The sequence below is a fragment of the Aricia agestis genome, chromosome 21 (genome assembly GCF_905147365.1).
Source record: "Aricia agestis chromosome 21, ilAriAges1.1, whole genome shotgun sequence".
NCBI lineage: Eukaryota > Metazoa > Arthropoda > Insecta > Lepidoptera > Lycaenidae > Aricia > Aricia agestis.
In genome coordinates, this window is record NC_056426.1 from 8,761,031 (window position 1) to 8,773,019 (window position 11,989).

The window sequence follows — 11,989 nt, forward strand, 5'->3', positions numbered from 1 at the left end:
AGGAGAAGAATAAACCCGAAGTTGTTTTGAATTTGCATTTTATTAGAATAAAACTAATAAATCTTATCAAATTAAAATAAATTGTCGGAAAGTTTTACGATATAGGTGCACTACAAGTTATCGCTGTTAATAAAGTTTATGTTTGTAAACTATGTACAACAATTTGCGTTCCTAACCTGTCTTCACTGTTTGTATAAGATTTTAAGGTGTTAAAATGAGATTAACTCTTTCTTTGCTCTCGTCAGCTATCCAGAAAAGGCCGTTTTATATAACAACGCCCATATTCTATGTAAATGCTGGTGAGTAAAATCTATACTTATAATAAAATCGTAGAGGTAAAATGTTTGTACATTGAAAATAAACTTGACAAAACGAGTCAGGGGCATAGTAGAAGAGTAATAGAACACATTTTAACTGTTTTTAAAATTTTTGTTTCTCTGTCTGTTTGTCTGTTTGTCGGTTTGTCTGTTTGTACAGGCTAATCTCTGAATCCGCTGGACCGATTTCAATGAAATTTGGCATGATGATACCTTACATCCCTGGTCAACATCTTAGATACTTTTTTTAACAGACTTTCAAAAAAGGAGGAGTTAATGTTTACTTTGATGTTTGTGGTCAGATTTTCAAAATTCTTTTTTTGTTATATAGATTGCCTGAATTGAAATTTACAATAAAATCGGCCAAGTGCGAGTCGGACTCGCGCACGAAGGGTTCCGTACCGTTATAGAGAAAAAATAGGCCAAAAGTTGTGTTTTTATATTGGAGCCCCCTTTAAATTTTATTTATTTTTTATTAATTAATTTTACTTTTTATTAATTTAATAAATTTTACTAATTTTATTATTAATTATTAAAGTACACATATAATTATTAAGGATTCTGTGAAAATTTCAACTGCCTGCCTGTGGTCATTATTGATATCAAGCAAAAAAGGCCAAAAAAATCATGTTTGTTGTATGGGAGCCCCCCTTAAATATTGATTTTATTTTGTTTTCAGTATTTGTTGTTATAGGGGCAACAGATATATACAATCTGTAAAAATTTCAGAACTCTAGCTATAACGGTTCTTGAGATTCAGCCTGGAGACAGACAACAAAGTCTTAGTAATTCGATAAATTTCCGGTCCGGTCGTTTTTACCCTTTGGATACGGAGCCCTAAAAACGGTGACTTGATAAGTAATGGAATTGAAGAAACTCCTCGAAATTGTGGTTTATTGGGCATTGTCCAAAAAAAATCACATGTACTTTTTATATATATATATATTTTTTTTATTTCGTGTGTAATATAATAGATCCAAATAAAATAGTCGTAAATGGGTGTTCAATTTTCTAAATCTCGATTTTAATAACATACATTCACGCGGGCGGGCAACAGCTAGTAATATAATAATGTTATCTTGTCTACTTTGAGGCTTCTAACTTCTTTCCGTGGCCATAATGGAATAATCTTGTAGAGTTAATTTATTTTTCGGTAATTAAATTAATTAATACTTTGTCTCTTTTTTACATCATTAATAAAAACTTTTTATTTTGTATAAATTGATTCATTTCATAAAATGTATGTTTGGTAAGCCTTCATACTTACAGCTTTTTATTTTATTTACACTATTTGTTTATTGCAGCTCCACACTTAGGACATTTATACACAGCTGTTGTAGCTGATGCTATACAGAGATTTGAGAAACTCACAAATCCACATCTCAATGTAATATTCAGTACAGGTAAGCTCTTCAAATATTATGAAAAAGTTTTAATTATAGGTCTACCGGAATCTCATGGCAAAAAGTGAGAAAGTAAATTGACTAGAAATGCCGGGGTAATTGGAAAAACATTTTGATCCTTTTTTTTCTTATAGCAGATATATAAATTTATCCAATGATCAAGGATATTTTTTGAAAATCTGCTGTCAAATTTGACATCAGATTCTGGTAGACCTATATAATACTTATTACAAGTGAATGATCTATATTTTCAATAAAAGTTACATTTTCACTCCCCCACAACTTTACATAAAAATGACTGGCCAAATTATAGTGACATTTAAAATTCCAGGCACAGATGAACATGGCACTAAAATACAACAGGCAGCGGCTAAAGCCAAGCTACCCCCAGCGCAATACTGCGACAACCTCTCTAGAGAGTACAGAGATCTGTTTAAAGACTTTGAGGTGCAATATACAGACTTCGTACGAACTACAGAGGACAGACATAAGAAAGCTGTGAATCATTTTTGGGTTTGTAACTAAATGAGTAACTATACTATTTAAAGGAATTTATTGTATCTTTACACTACTTTAACAACCTCTGTGGCTCAGTGGTGAGTGCGTTGGTAGCTCAAGCCGGGGGTCGCGGGTTCGAATCCCACCAACGGAACAAAAAGTTTTTAATGTTCCCGGGTCTGGATGTGTATTCAATATGTGTATGATATAATAAAAATCTTAAATATATGTATAGTATAAAAGTATTAAATATATTTCCGTTGCCTGGTACTTGTAACACAAGTACTTTAGGTACTTAGCATGGGGCCAGACTGACGTGGTGTGAAGCGTCCATAGATATTATTATTACATACAGTCTGTCAAGAAAGTGAAGAAATTAAAAAGTGGCAACATTGTAGCGTCATCCCTTTCAAATCAATCTAAGAAAAAAGGGATGACACTACAATGTTGCCACTTTTTAATTTCTTCACTTTCTTGACAGACTATACCATTTGCTATGGTTGTATATGGTACATGGTTGACCTTAGATTGTAGTCAGAAGGGAAAACTTGAAAAATAGAAAGGAAGGCAGTAATATCTGCATATTCGATTTACTATTTTTCTTACAGACATATTTTATATTTTTAGAGGAAATTAAAGGATGATGATTACATCTACAAAGCGAAGTATGCTGGCTGGTACAGTGTCAACGATGAGGCGTTTGTACCAGAAGCACAGACAAGAACAGATATCACCCCTGAGGGAAAAGTAAGTTTTACTGCCACACTTTTCTTTTAATGAAAAGTTGTCAAAACCCCTATACATTATCTCATCAAACTCTTCAATTAATTGAATTTAATTACAATGTCCCACATAAAAGTATGTACTCGTAGTAGCATTACTACTTAAATAAGTCGCGTTAAGTCCCGATTAAAAAGTTTAATTATAATGCAACGCGAAAGTTTAAAATGTTAAAATGTTATAATGTCCCACAGTTTTTACAGTGAAGTTGTTTTTAAATTATGCATAACTAGATAACTCGTAACTCCATTGTGCCAAAAATGACAAAAATAAATGTAAAGAGGTAACAGTCAGACAGACCCACTTTCACATTAATATTAATATTAGTAAAAATATTTTCATGCCAAAAAAAAATTAGTAATTACTTTTTTCATACAGTTTATTTTTCTACTATTTTACTTTTTATGTCCCAGATCCGCATATCAGTGGAATCGGGTCACAAGGTGGAGTGGACGGAAGAAACCAACTACATGTTCAGACTCAGCGCCTTCAAGACACATCTGCAGCGGTGGCTTGAAACTGGTTGGTGTAGTTATATGCCCTTTGTCATGTAAAAACCACGGACTAGGCTCCCGGCAAAATGTACAAGTGCAATAGGATTTTACACGCTGTTATTATTCCTAAACTAGACTGTTAATGCCATAGTAATACTAATGTATTCAGGCCCGGATTTATAAATAGGCCGTATAGGCCACGGCTTGGGGGCGGCAGCGTCCATAGAGGCCCTACAGATTACGTGCTTTTTTTTTATGAAATAAGGGGGCAAACGAGCAAACGGGTCACCTGATGGAATGCAACTTTCGTCGCCCATGGACACTAGCAGCATCAGAAGAGCTGCAGGTGCGTTGCCGGCATTTTAAGAGGGAATAGGGAAGGGTAGGGATGGGAAGGGAATAGGGGAGGGGATTTTGCCTCCGGTAAACTCACTCACTCCTATTCCTATTGTATTACCTTTGACTTGTAATGTTAGAGTAGTTCTTGTATGAATTAATACCGTTCTCTCACCAGATGGTGTTATCCAGCCGGCCAAGTTTCAACGACAACTCTTGGAATATCTGTCATCGGAGACCTACTTCCCTGATATATCTGTGAGCAGACCAGCTGAGAGAGTTCACTGGGCTATACGGGTAATAATATTTATACTAAAATTATTTGAAAGTGCTTATCTCACGACCTACCGGATTAATTTTTTATGTTATTTGGCACAGATGTAGAGTAGTCCATTTGAGTTTTTACGGGACATAGTATGCTATTTTTTGCGAAAAATGTACAATTTCCGTTAAATTCCTAATTTATGCGAGCGAAGCCGCGCGAGACATTTAGTTTAGAATAAGTGTGCATTCATAACTCAACACCAAATTTTTAGGGGTATAATTAATACACAAATGCTTAACAGGAATCATTTATACTTGACAACAAACCTTCAAGAGAGCATATTCCCTCTTAAAAGGCTGGCAACGCACCTGCAGCTCTTCTAATATTGCGAGTGTCCTTAGGCGACGGTAGTTGCTTTCCATCAGGTGACTCGTTTGCTCGTTTGCCCCTTTATTCTATAAAAAAAAGAACAAAATTTATTTTTCAGGTATCAGACGACGACACACAGAGTATATATGTGTGGTTGGACGCGCTCGTCAACTATCTGACTGTGACAGGTTATCCTGATGAAGACGTGATGAAGAGCAGAGGAAGACCCTGGCCGGCCGACCTGCATGTGGTGGGGAAGGATATACTCAAGTTAGTATAAAAGAAAATTTGAAAATATTACCGTCCCACGAATCGTGCTACAGTAAAAAAGTCAGACATGTCAAGATATTTTATTTTCGTATGCAAATTATTTTTTAAAGTTTTAAGATTCAATTTCGTGAAAAAAAATCGTAGCTTATTTGATAGGTGGTAACATTGTGATATAAAAAAATATATAAAAAATCTCAATACTTGACCAATCACGTCCCAGCATTTTGCAGTGTTGCCACATTTGAAAATAAAGTTATTAATGATGACACAAATGTCTCATATGGCAGTATATTCAGTGGGTACCGTACCTAATCAGTTTTTTATTAACTGTCAAATCGAGCTGTCAATAACAGCTGTCATAAACTTTTTTACAGGTTTCACGGCATATACTGGCCAGCGTTTCTCATGGCGGCCCGCTGGCATCCGCCCCGCCGGCTACTCGTCCATTCTCACTGGACGGTGGATGGAGGCAAGATGTCCAAATCTTTGGGCAACACGGTCTGTCCAAAGACAGTGCCGGCACCCCACGCGCTAAGATATATGCTGCTGAGAGAGGCGACTATGGCTGATGACGCTAGTGAGTAGTGTTTGATTGATGATTATTTATTGCACGCAACAGACATTTGACAGCTGAGACAAAATCTGTCAAACCGCTGTTGCATAATATTGCACAATATAATATGCTGTCAAACAGCTGTTGTATTGCTGTTGCAAATTAATAATCACCCTGCCAATTTTTCTTGAGATCATGACAGCCTTATCTAGATCCTAACAGAATGGTCCATAGGCGAGTGGCATAAAACCCCTTTCTAAGTGTTTTTCAATCTTTTTCATGATGGTAATATATTTTGTGTATCATATGTTTATGAATATATTATAATCTTTTCGTTAAAATTCTATTTTTTTTATCTTTATTGTTTTTTTTTTTCCTGAAATAGTTCTCTCGACTTTTGTCACTTACAAGAAGCTTCGTGACCCACAGGTTGTAAACTACCCTTACTGATTAATTATGTCTGTCCGTATGTCACATCCACTTCTTTTTTTTCAGACTACAGCGAGACGAAGTTCATCAACATAGCCAACTCGGAGTTAGCCGATACTCTCGGTAACCTCGTCGCTCGGAGTTGCGGTACCGTCCTCAACCCGCGCGGCGAGAGACCGCCGCTGCACACCTGCACGCCGCCGCCCGGAGCCACGCAGCTGTTGGACGCGTTACAGAGATTGCCCGGTAAGCAGCTCTGGATTTATGTATAGGCAGTATTAAGTATAGGCCATGGTCTATGGGCGGCAGCGTCCTAGGATGGCGGCAGAGTTCATACATAGGGGGAGGCAAAATTAAAGTGGCCTATACACATAAAAATATAAATCCGGCCCTGCTAGGTTACTATGTAACTTTGATGTGCATAAATATTGTCTATGGTTACAATTTTAACGTTTGTACTTTTTAAAACACAATTTCAAAAAGTTGTAATGTCAAGTTGACATTTATACTTTTTAAATTGACATTTAAAAAGTTTAGATCGTGACCACTGACCTCCATTATACAAGTACTTGTATAATGGACATCAGTGATCGTGACCGTAAACAATGAAGTTACATAATAAGAAGCCCGGCCGGTAAGTAAGCACAAACTGTTCGGTAAGTGGGCACCATGACCACAGTTCTCAATACGCGTACTGACAGCCTGTTGTTGAGGTACAACTAGCGCCACATTCCTGCATGGCAACAATTTTTCACCAAAAAAGTGTAGAAATTAACATCTCCATCGTGGGTATCGCAGAAACAATAGATTTTCAAACCGGTGGTAGGTGGTAGGTAACCAGTATAGTCCCGTCGTACAGAGAATATTAAAAAAAAAATATTCTGAATATAAAGTTTTGAGTTTGAGGAGTTTGTTATGCGGCAGCCGGCTGTCACTTGGGGATTGATGGGTTAAAGGAGACTCTACTTTAATTTATATCCTTTTTTGGCCAGGTATAAAAAAACTTTTTTTTTTAGATACCTGCTACGACCACTACAAGAACTACCAATTCTACAAAGCGGTAGACGCTGTCATCAAAGTGTTGCATCTGACCAACGGGTTCTTTGAGTCCTCCAAACCGTGGGAGCTGAAGAAGAGGCCGGAGTGCCAGAAGGACTTGGACATAGTTCTGCACATAACCCTGGAGACGGTCAGGATATGTGCTATAATACTGCAACCGGTCATTCCGGAGTTGACCAAGAGGATATTGGATAAGTTGATGGTACCAGAGGATTCCAGGTTAGTATGGATGAAATATCAGATCAGATAGGAGATAATTATTACACTTATAATAATTATCTCCATACCTCTTTAAGTATATCCTTACCAAATTTCAGCAAAATCGGTTCAGCGGTTTGAAGAGGTGATAGACAGACACACTTTCGCATTTATAATGTATAGCGCGTTCAAATAAGCCCTTTCAAATAGTTTTCCCCCGTTTTTTCCACATTTTCCTCTATTTCTTCGCTCCTATTAGTCTTAGCGTGATAAAATATAGCCCATAGCCTTCCTCGATAATTGGGCTATCTAACACCGAAAGATTTTTCAAATCGGACCAGTAGTTCTAGCGCGATCAAACAAACAAACTCTTCCCAATTATAATATTAGTATAGATTGATTGTTACCTATTAATAACAATCAAAATACAGAAGTTTTTGGGGCTCGGTAAAGGACATAGATGATAGAACAGCTTTTATCTCTGAAAAATGTACGTTTGCAGTGTGCTAAACTGATCGCACATTTGTCAGAAACGTACGCGCCGAACGCACCGCATACTAGACGAAATGCGGTGCGGACGAATGTGCGATCAGATTAATACGTGGGAGAGCCATGCTTCGGCACGAATGGGCCGGGTCGACCGGAGAAATGCCACGTTCTCACAGAAAACCGGCGTGAAACGGCGCTTGCGCTGTGTTTCGCCGAGTGAGTGAGTTTACCGGAGGCCCAATCCCAATATATATATATATATATATATATATATATATATATATATATATATATATATATATATATATATATATATATATATATATATATATATATATATATATATATATATATATATATATATATATATATATATATATATATATATATACAGGGTGTAACAAAAATAAGTGATAATACTTTAGGGTGTGTACGTGTTCCTTGTAGAGAGTTCACTGTGAAAGTAGCAGCGCTGAAAGACCAAAATTTTTTTTTCACTTTTGTATGGGGAAACTCATGACGCTCGGGCCCTTGCCCATACAAAAGTGAAAAATTTTTTCGTTATATACCCTTTCGTATATATATATATATATATATATATATATATATATATATATTTCTTATGAAATAAGGGGGCAAACGAGCAACTTCCGTCGCCCATGGACACTCGCAGCATCAGAAGAGCTGCAGGTGCGTTGCCGGCCTTTAAAGGGGGAATAGGGTAATAGAGGAGGGTAGGGATGGGAAGGGAAGGGAAAAGGGGAGGATAGGGAAGGGAATTGGGCCTCCTGTAAACTCACTCACTCGGCGAAACACAGCGCAAGCACTGTTTCACGCCGGTTTTCTGTGAGAACGTGGTATTTCTCCGGTTGAACCGGCCCATTCGTGCCGAAGCATGGCTCTCCCACGTATAAGATGACGACCACGTATCTTAATAATTTTTTCAGGTATTGGCACAACCTACAGCCAACTTGGAGTATAAACGGTGCTATAGTCGAAGCGAAGAATATCGAAGGCGGAAAATTCGTCCTCTTCCCTAGGATCTATAAAGATAAAAAGAACCAACAGAAAAAAGCTACCGCGTAGATAATTGTTTAAACACTGCGTAGAAGTCCCATAAACACAAACCCTTTCATATAAAAGTATTTACACAGCAAATTACTATACAACAGCTATACTCAACCTGCGGCCCGCCGGGACTTTTTTTTAAGATGATTTTTTTTATCGCTAAGTGGTCACTCTGCTTGCAAATTGCTATTCACGTACTAATTTGACATTCGTCAGTTTGACTGTTTTGACAATTCATTTGCTGAATTGATTGAGAGGTGTTGTTAAATGTGACCTGGTTGTTGTGAAATGGTTCGGGAACTAACCCGGCGAGAAGAACCGACGTAAGAAACTCGCACGGGGCCCACTTTTTTTTCTCACTTTTTTTGGTAAAAAAGTGGGCCCCGTGCGAGTTTCTTACGTCGGTTCTTCTCGCCGGGTTAGTTCCCGAACCGGTGGTAGGCATCATGTAGGACTTTCTGAAAACATTTATTTTAAATTTATTCAGAAATAAAACAATTTTGATTTGATTTGATTTGATTTGACCATTTTAGCCCCGCAGCATGGAGACAATTCATTCAAAGCAAAACATTATTTTTGGAAGTCCGTCAAAGTGCCACTTCTTAAAAGTTTTCTGCCACCAAAGTTAGAGAACCACTGCTCTTATTGGTTGTTGTGTTCGATAGTTCTACCTAACTTAAGTAATGTTTGAGAGTTAAAAATAAATTAGTCAAAACGACTGACATAGGTGCTATAACTAATTATTGTAAGCTAGACACAGTCAATTTGTAAACATAGAACATTATAAAACAACACTCGCAAAAATATACGTAAAAGTAATAATTTTAAAACATATTTCATTAAGTTCCTCTTCCTTCCTTCCATCCAATTGAGTTATTTTAAGGGGGGTGTTACATTATCATTTATATTGGATCATTTATATGATCATAATATACGGGATCCAATATATATGATCACGAGCTTTTGCCCGCGGCTTCGCTCGCGTTATGAAGTAATATTATATACAAACTTTCATCCCCTATTTGAACCCCTTGGGGTTGGAATTTATCAAAATCCTTTCTTAGCGGATGCCTACGTCATAACATCTACCTGCATGCCAAATTTCAGCCCGATCCGTCCAGTGGTTTGGGCTGTGCGTTGATAGATCACTATGTCAATCAGTCAGTCACCTTTGAGTTTTATATATATATATATATATATATATATATATATATATATATATATATATATATATATAGATTTGATCATATCTGCATATTACATTATCATATTTCATTGATCCTATTTTACGTCATAGGTGGTTTCAATAGCCAATGGAGAACGCTTACGCTGACAGGTATTGACGTCAGGGTTACTAGATCTCAGAGAATTCGATTTGTCAAAAGACATCGTCATTTTTAATATGGCTTGTTTTTTGTTATTTCAGCAAGATTATCCAAGTATATAATTAGAAAAAAAATAATTACATTACATTATTTGAAACATATTAACGAACAAGAAATTAAAAACTCTTTTTTATATTAAATAACTGGCAACACCTATCTCTATGACCGTATTGGATCCAATCTCTCAGCAAATGTCAAAAATCTATGATCAAGGAGGAAATAAATCATTTATCTATATTACATTATCCAATATAAATGATAATCTAATATCCCCCTAAGATAGCTGAGACGTATACTTGATAAAAAGAAAGGTAATTTTCTGTTTTGGCGTGTGCAAATATTGCTCTATCAGAAAACAGCACTATCAAGTAACATCTTACAAGATGGCGGCATTCAACTTGGCCCACTGACCTCCATTATACAAGTACGCTGGAATTATTAAACCCTCCTGCTTTTTGTGCCTATTGAAGCGGAATCAGCACCCCCAATGCGGGGGAAGAGAACTAAATCTGCCGTAACTTGCAAATGGCCGCTTAATCGCTAGTGGTTGTAGAAACTAGTATTAGTTCCAAGTACTCCCACTACTGCTATCAGCGCCAATATGGTGACTTTAAAACGTTATTTTTACGTCAAATTTAGTTCTCTTTCCCCGCATTGGGGTCGCTGATTCCGCTTCAAATAGGCACAAAAAACCAGCAGTCATTTCAAAGGGTATCGAAAGATTCGTAAGTCCAGCGTACTTGTATAATGGAGGTCAGTGGCTTGGCCACACCGCACACGTCAAAACATGCTTGTAGGATTGTTATTTCTGAAATATAAAACTGTATTAATTGTAAGCAAAGTTGTTTTCCTGCATTTGTGTTCATGAAATCTCTTTATTTTAATTCACTTTATTGTAGTACGGTAGGCAACTTGTAATATTGTTAGTTAGTTTTCGATATAAATACTGTAATTAAGTATGTAAATAATTAATAAATGTTAGTTCTTGCCAGAAATGTTTGTATATTCATTTTTAATTTTAAAAATATACCTTAGAGCTATAACCAACATAAAGGGAACGTGCGCAACTAAAGCGCTGCGTACGTGTCGCCAATCTGAAACTGTGTACTTATATTTACTTGACATGCACTGCCACCTACAGTTATTTCACGTTCCCTATATACATGCCAAGTAGCCTGATCAATATTTATAACGCAGGATAAGTCACAGGAGAGTTTCTGAAAATTTATTTAGAATTTACGGGTTACGGAATAAAAAACAATGATACATATTAGAGTCAATTTATTTATGAATACGCTTAAATAATATTTGCATCAAAATACTGCAATAACGACTAACGGTATCGAGAAAGCTAAGTCTTACTCCTCCGTTGACTTAATTTGCCGGCACGCCATCTTGCCGAGATGGCGTGTTGGCAAATTAGGACGACGGCACTGCACGATCTAACGCTAGTTACAACCTGCCACATGTATATTATATACCATAAAGTGAATATACCTAGCGGAATAAAGAAACAAAGGCCAGCGGGGCTAAAATGGTCGCTTTGAAGAATCATGATATGAATCATAACATGATTCATTTTTCTAAAATCGCAAAACGCAACTCTGCTTGCAATTCATTCCTGTATTTTTGTACTAATTTGACATTTGTCAGTTTGACAGTTTTGACAATTCGTTTGCTGATTTGATTGAGAGGAATTGCTAATCATGCTTGTCTAACTGTATACGTTACGTATCTGTGTGAAAATATGTGTACGTATACATATTAATAATAATACGTACACATATTTTCACACAGATGAAAACCAATTTTGGTTTCGTTTGACAGCTCGATATTGTTACTCTATTCCGCTAGGTATATTTACTTTATGATATATACGCGTCGTTTGCTATATGTGATTAAAAGCATTTAAAAATACCTTTACTTCATTGCCGCCAAAATGTATTATTTGTTGCTTTAAAAAGCGCCATCTTGCATCGATGTTTTTAAATTTCATTACACTCTTTTGGTATTCAATACTTTTAAAAATAATCTTCTCTAGTAATCCCAGATAGCAAACGCTAAATACGTAAATTC

At 36.5% G+C, this 11,989-nt stretch overlaps 1 protein-coding gene and 1 long non-coding RNA gene across 2 annotated transcripts; both read left to right on the forward strand.

Moving 5' to 3' along the window:
- Positions 1–18: 18 nt before the first annotated feature.
- Positions 19–8,670, forward strand: LOC121737651 (methionine--tRNA ligase, mitochondrial). The gene is made up of 11 exons (XM_042129313.1): positions 19–299; positions 1,622–1,720; positions 2,052–2,233; positions 2,846–2,965; positions 3,412–3,520; positions 4,007–4,125; positions 4,581–4,732; positions 5,107–5,309; positions 5,781–5,960; positions 6,731–6,992; positions 8,408–8,670. The coding sequence occupies exons 1-11, from the start codon at positions 215–217 to the stop codon at positions 8,544–8,546; spliced, it is 1,650 nt and encodes a 549-aa protein (XP_041985247.1). The 5' UTR covers positions 19–214; the 3' UTR covers positions 8,547–8,670.
- A 2,596-nt stretch (positions 8,671–11,266) lies between these two features.
- On the forward strand, positions 11,267–11,812 carry LOC121737655. Its single transcript, XR_006037172.1, has 2 exons — positions 11,267–11,381; positions 11,768–11,812. It is a non-coding gene; the product is annotated as an uncharacterized LOC121737655 (long non-coding RNA).
- Positions 11,813–11,989: the final 177 nt, after the last annotated feature.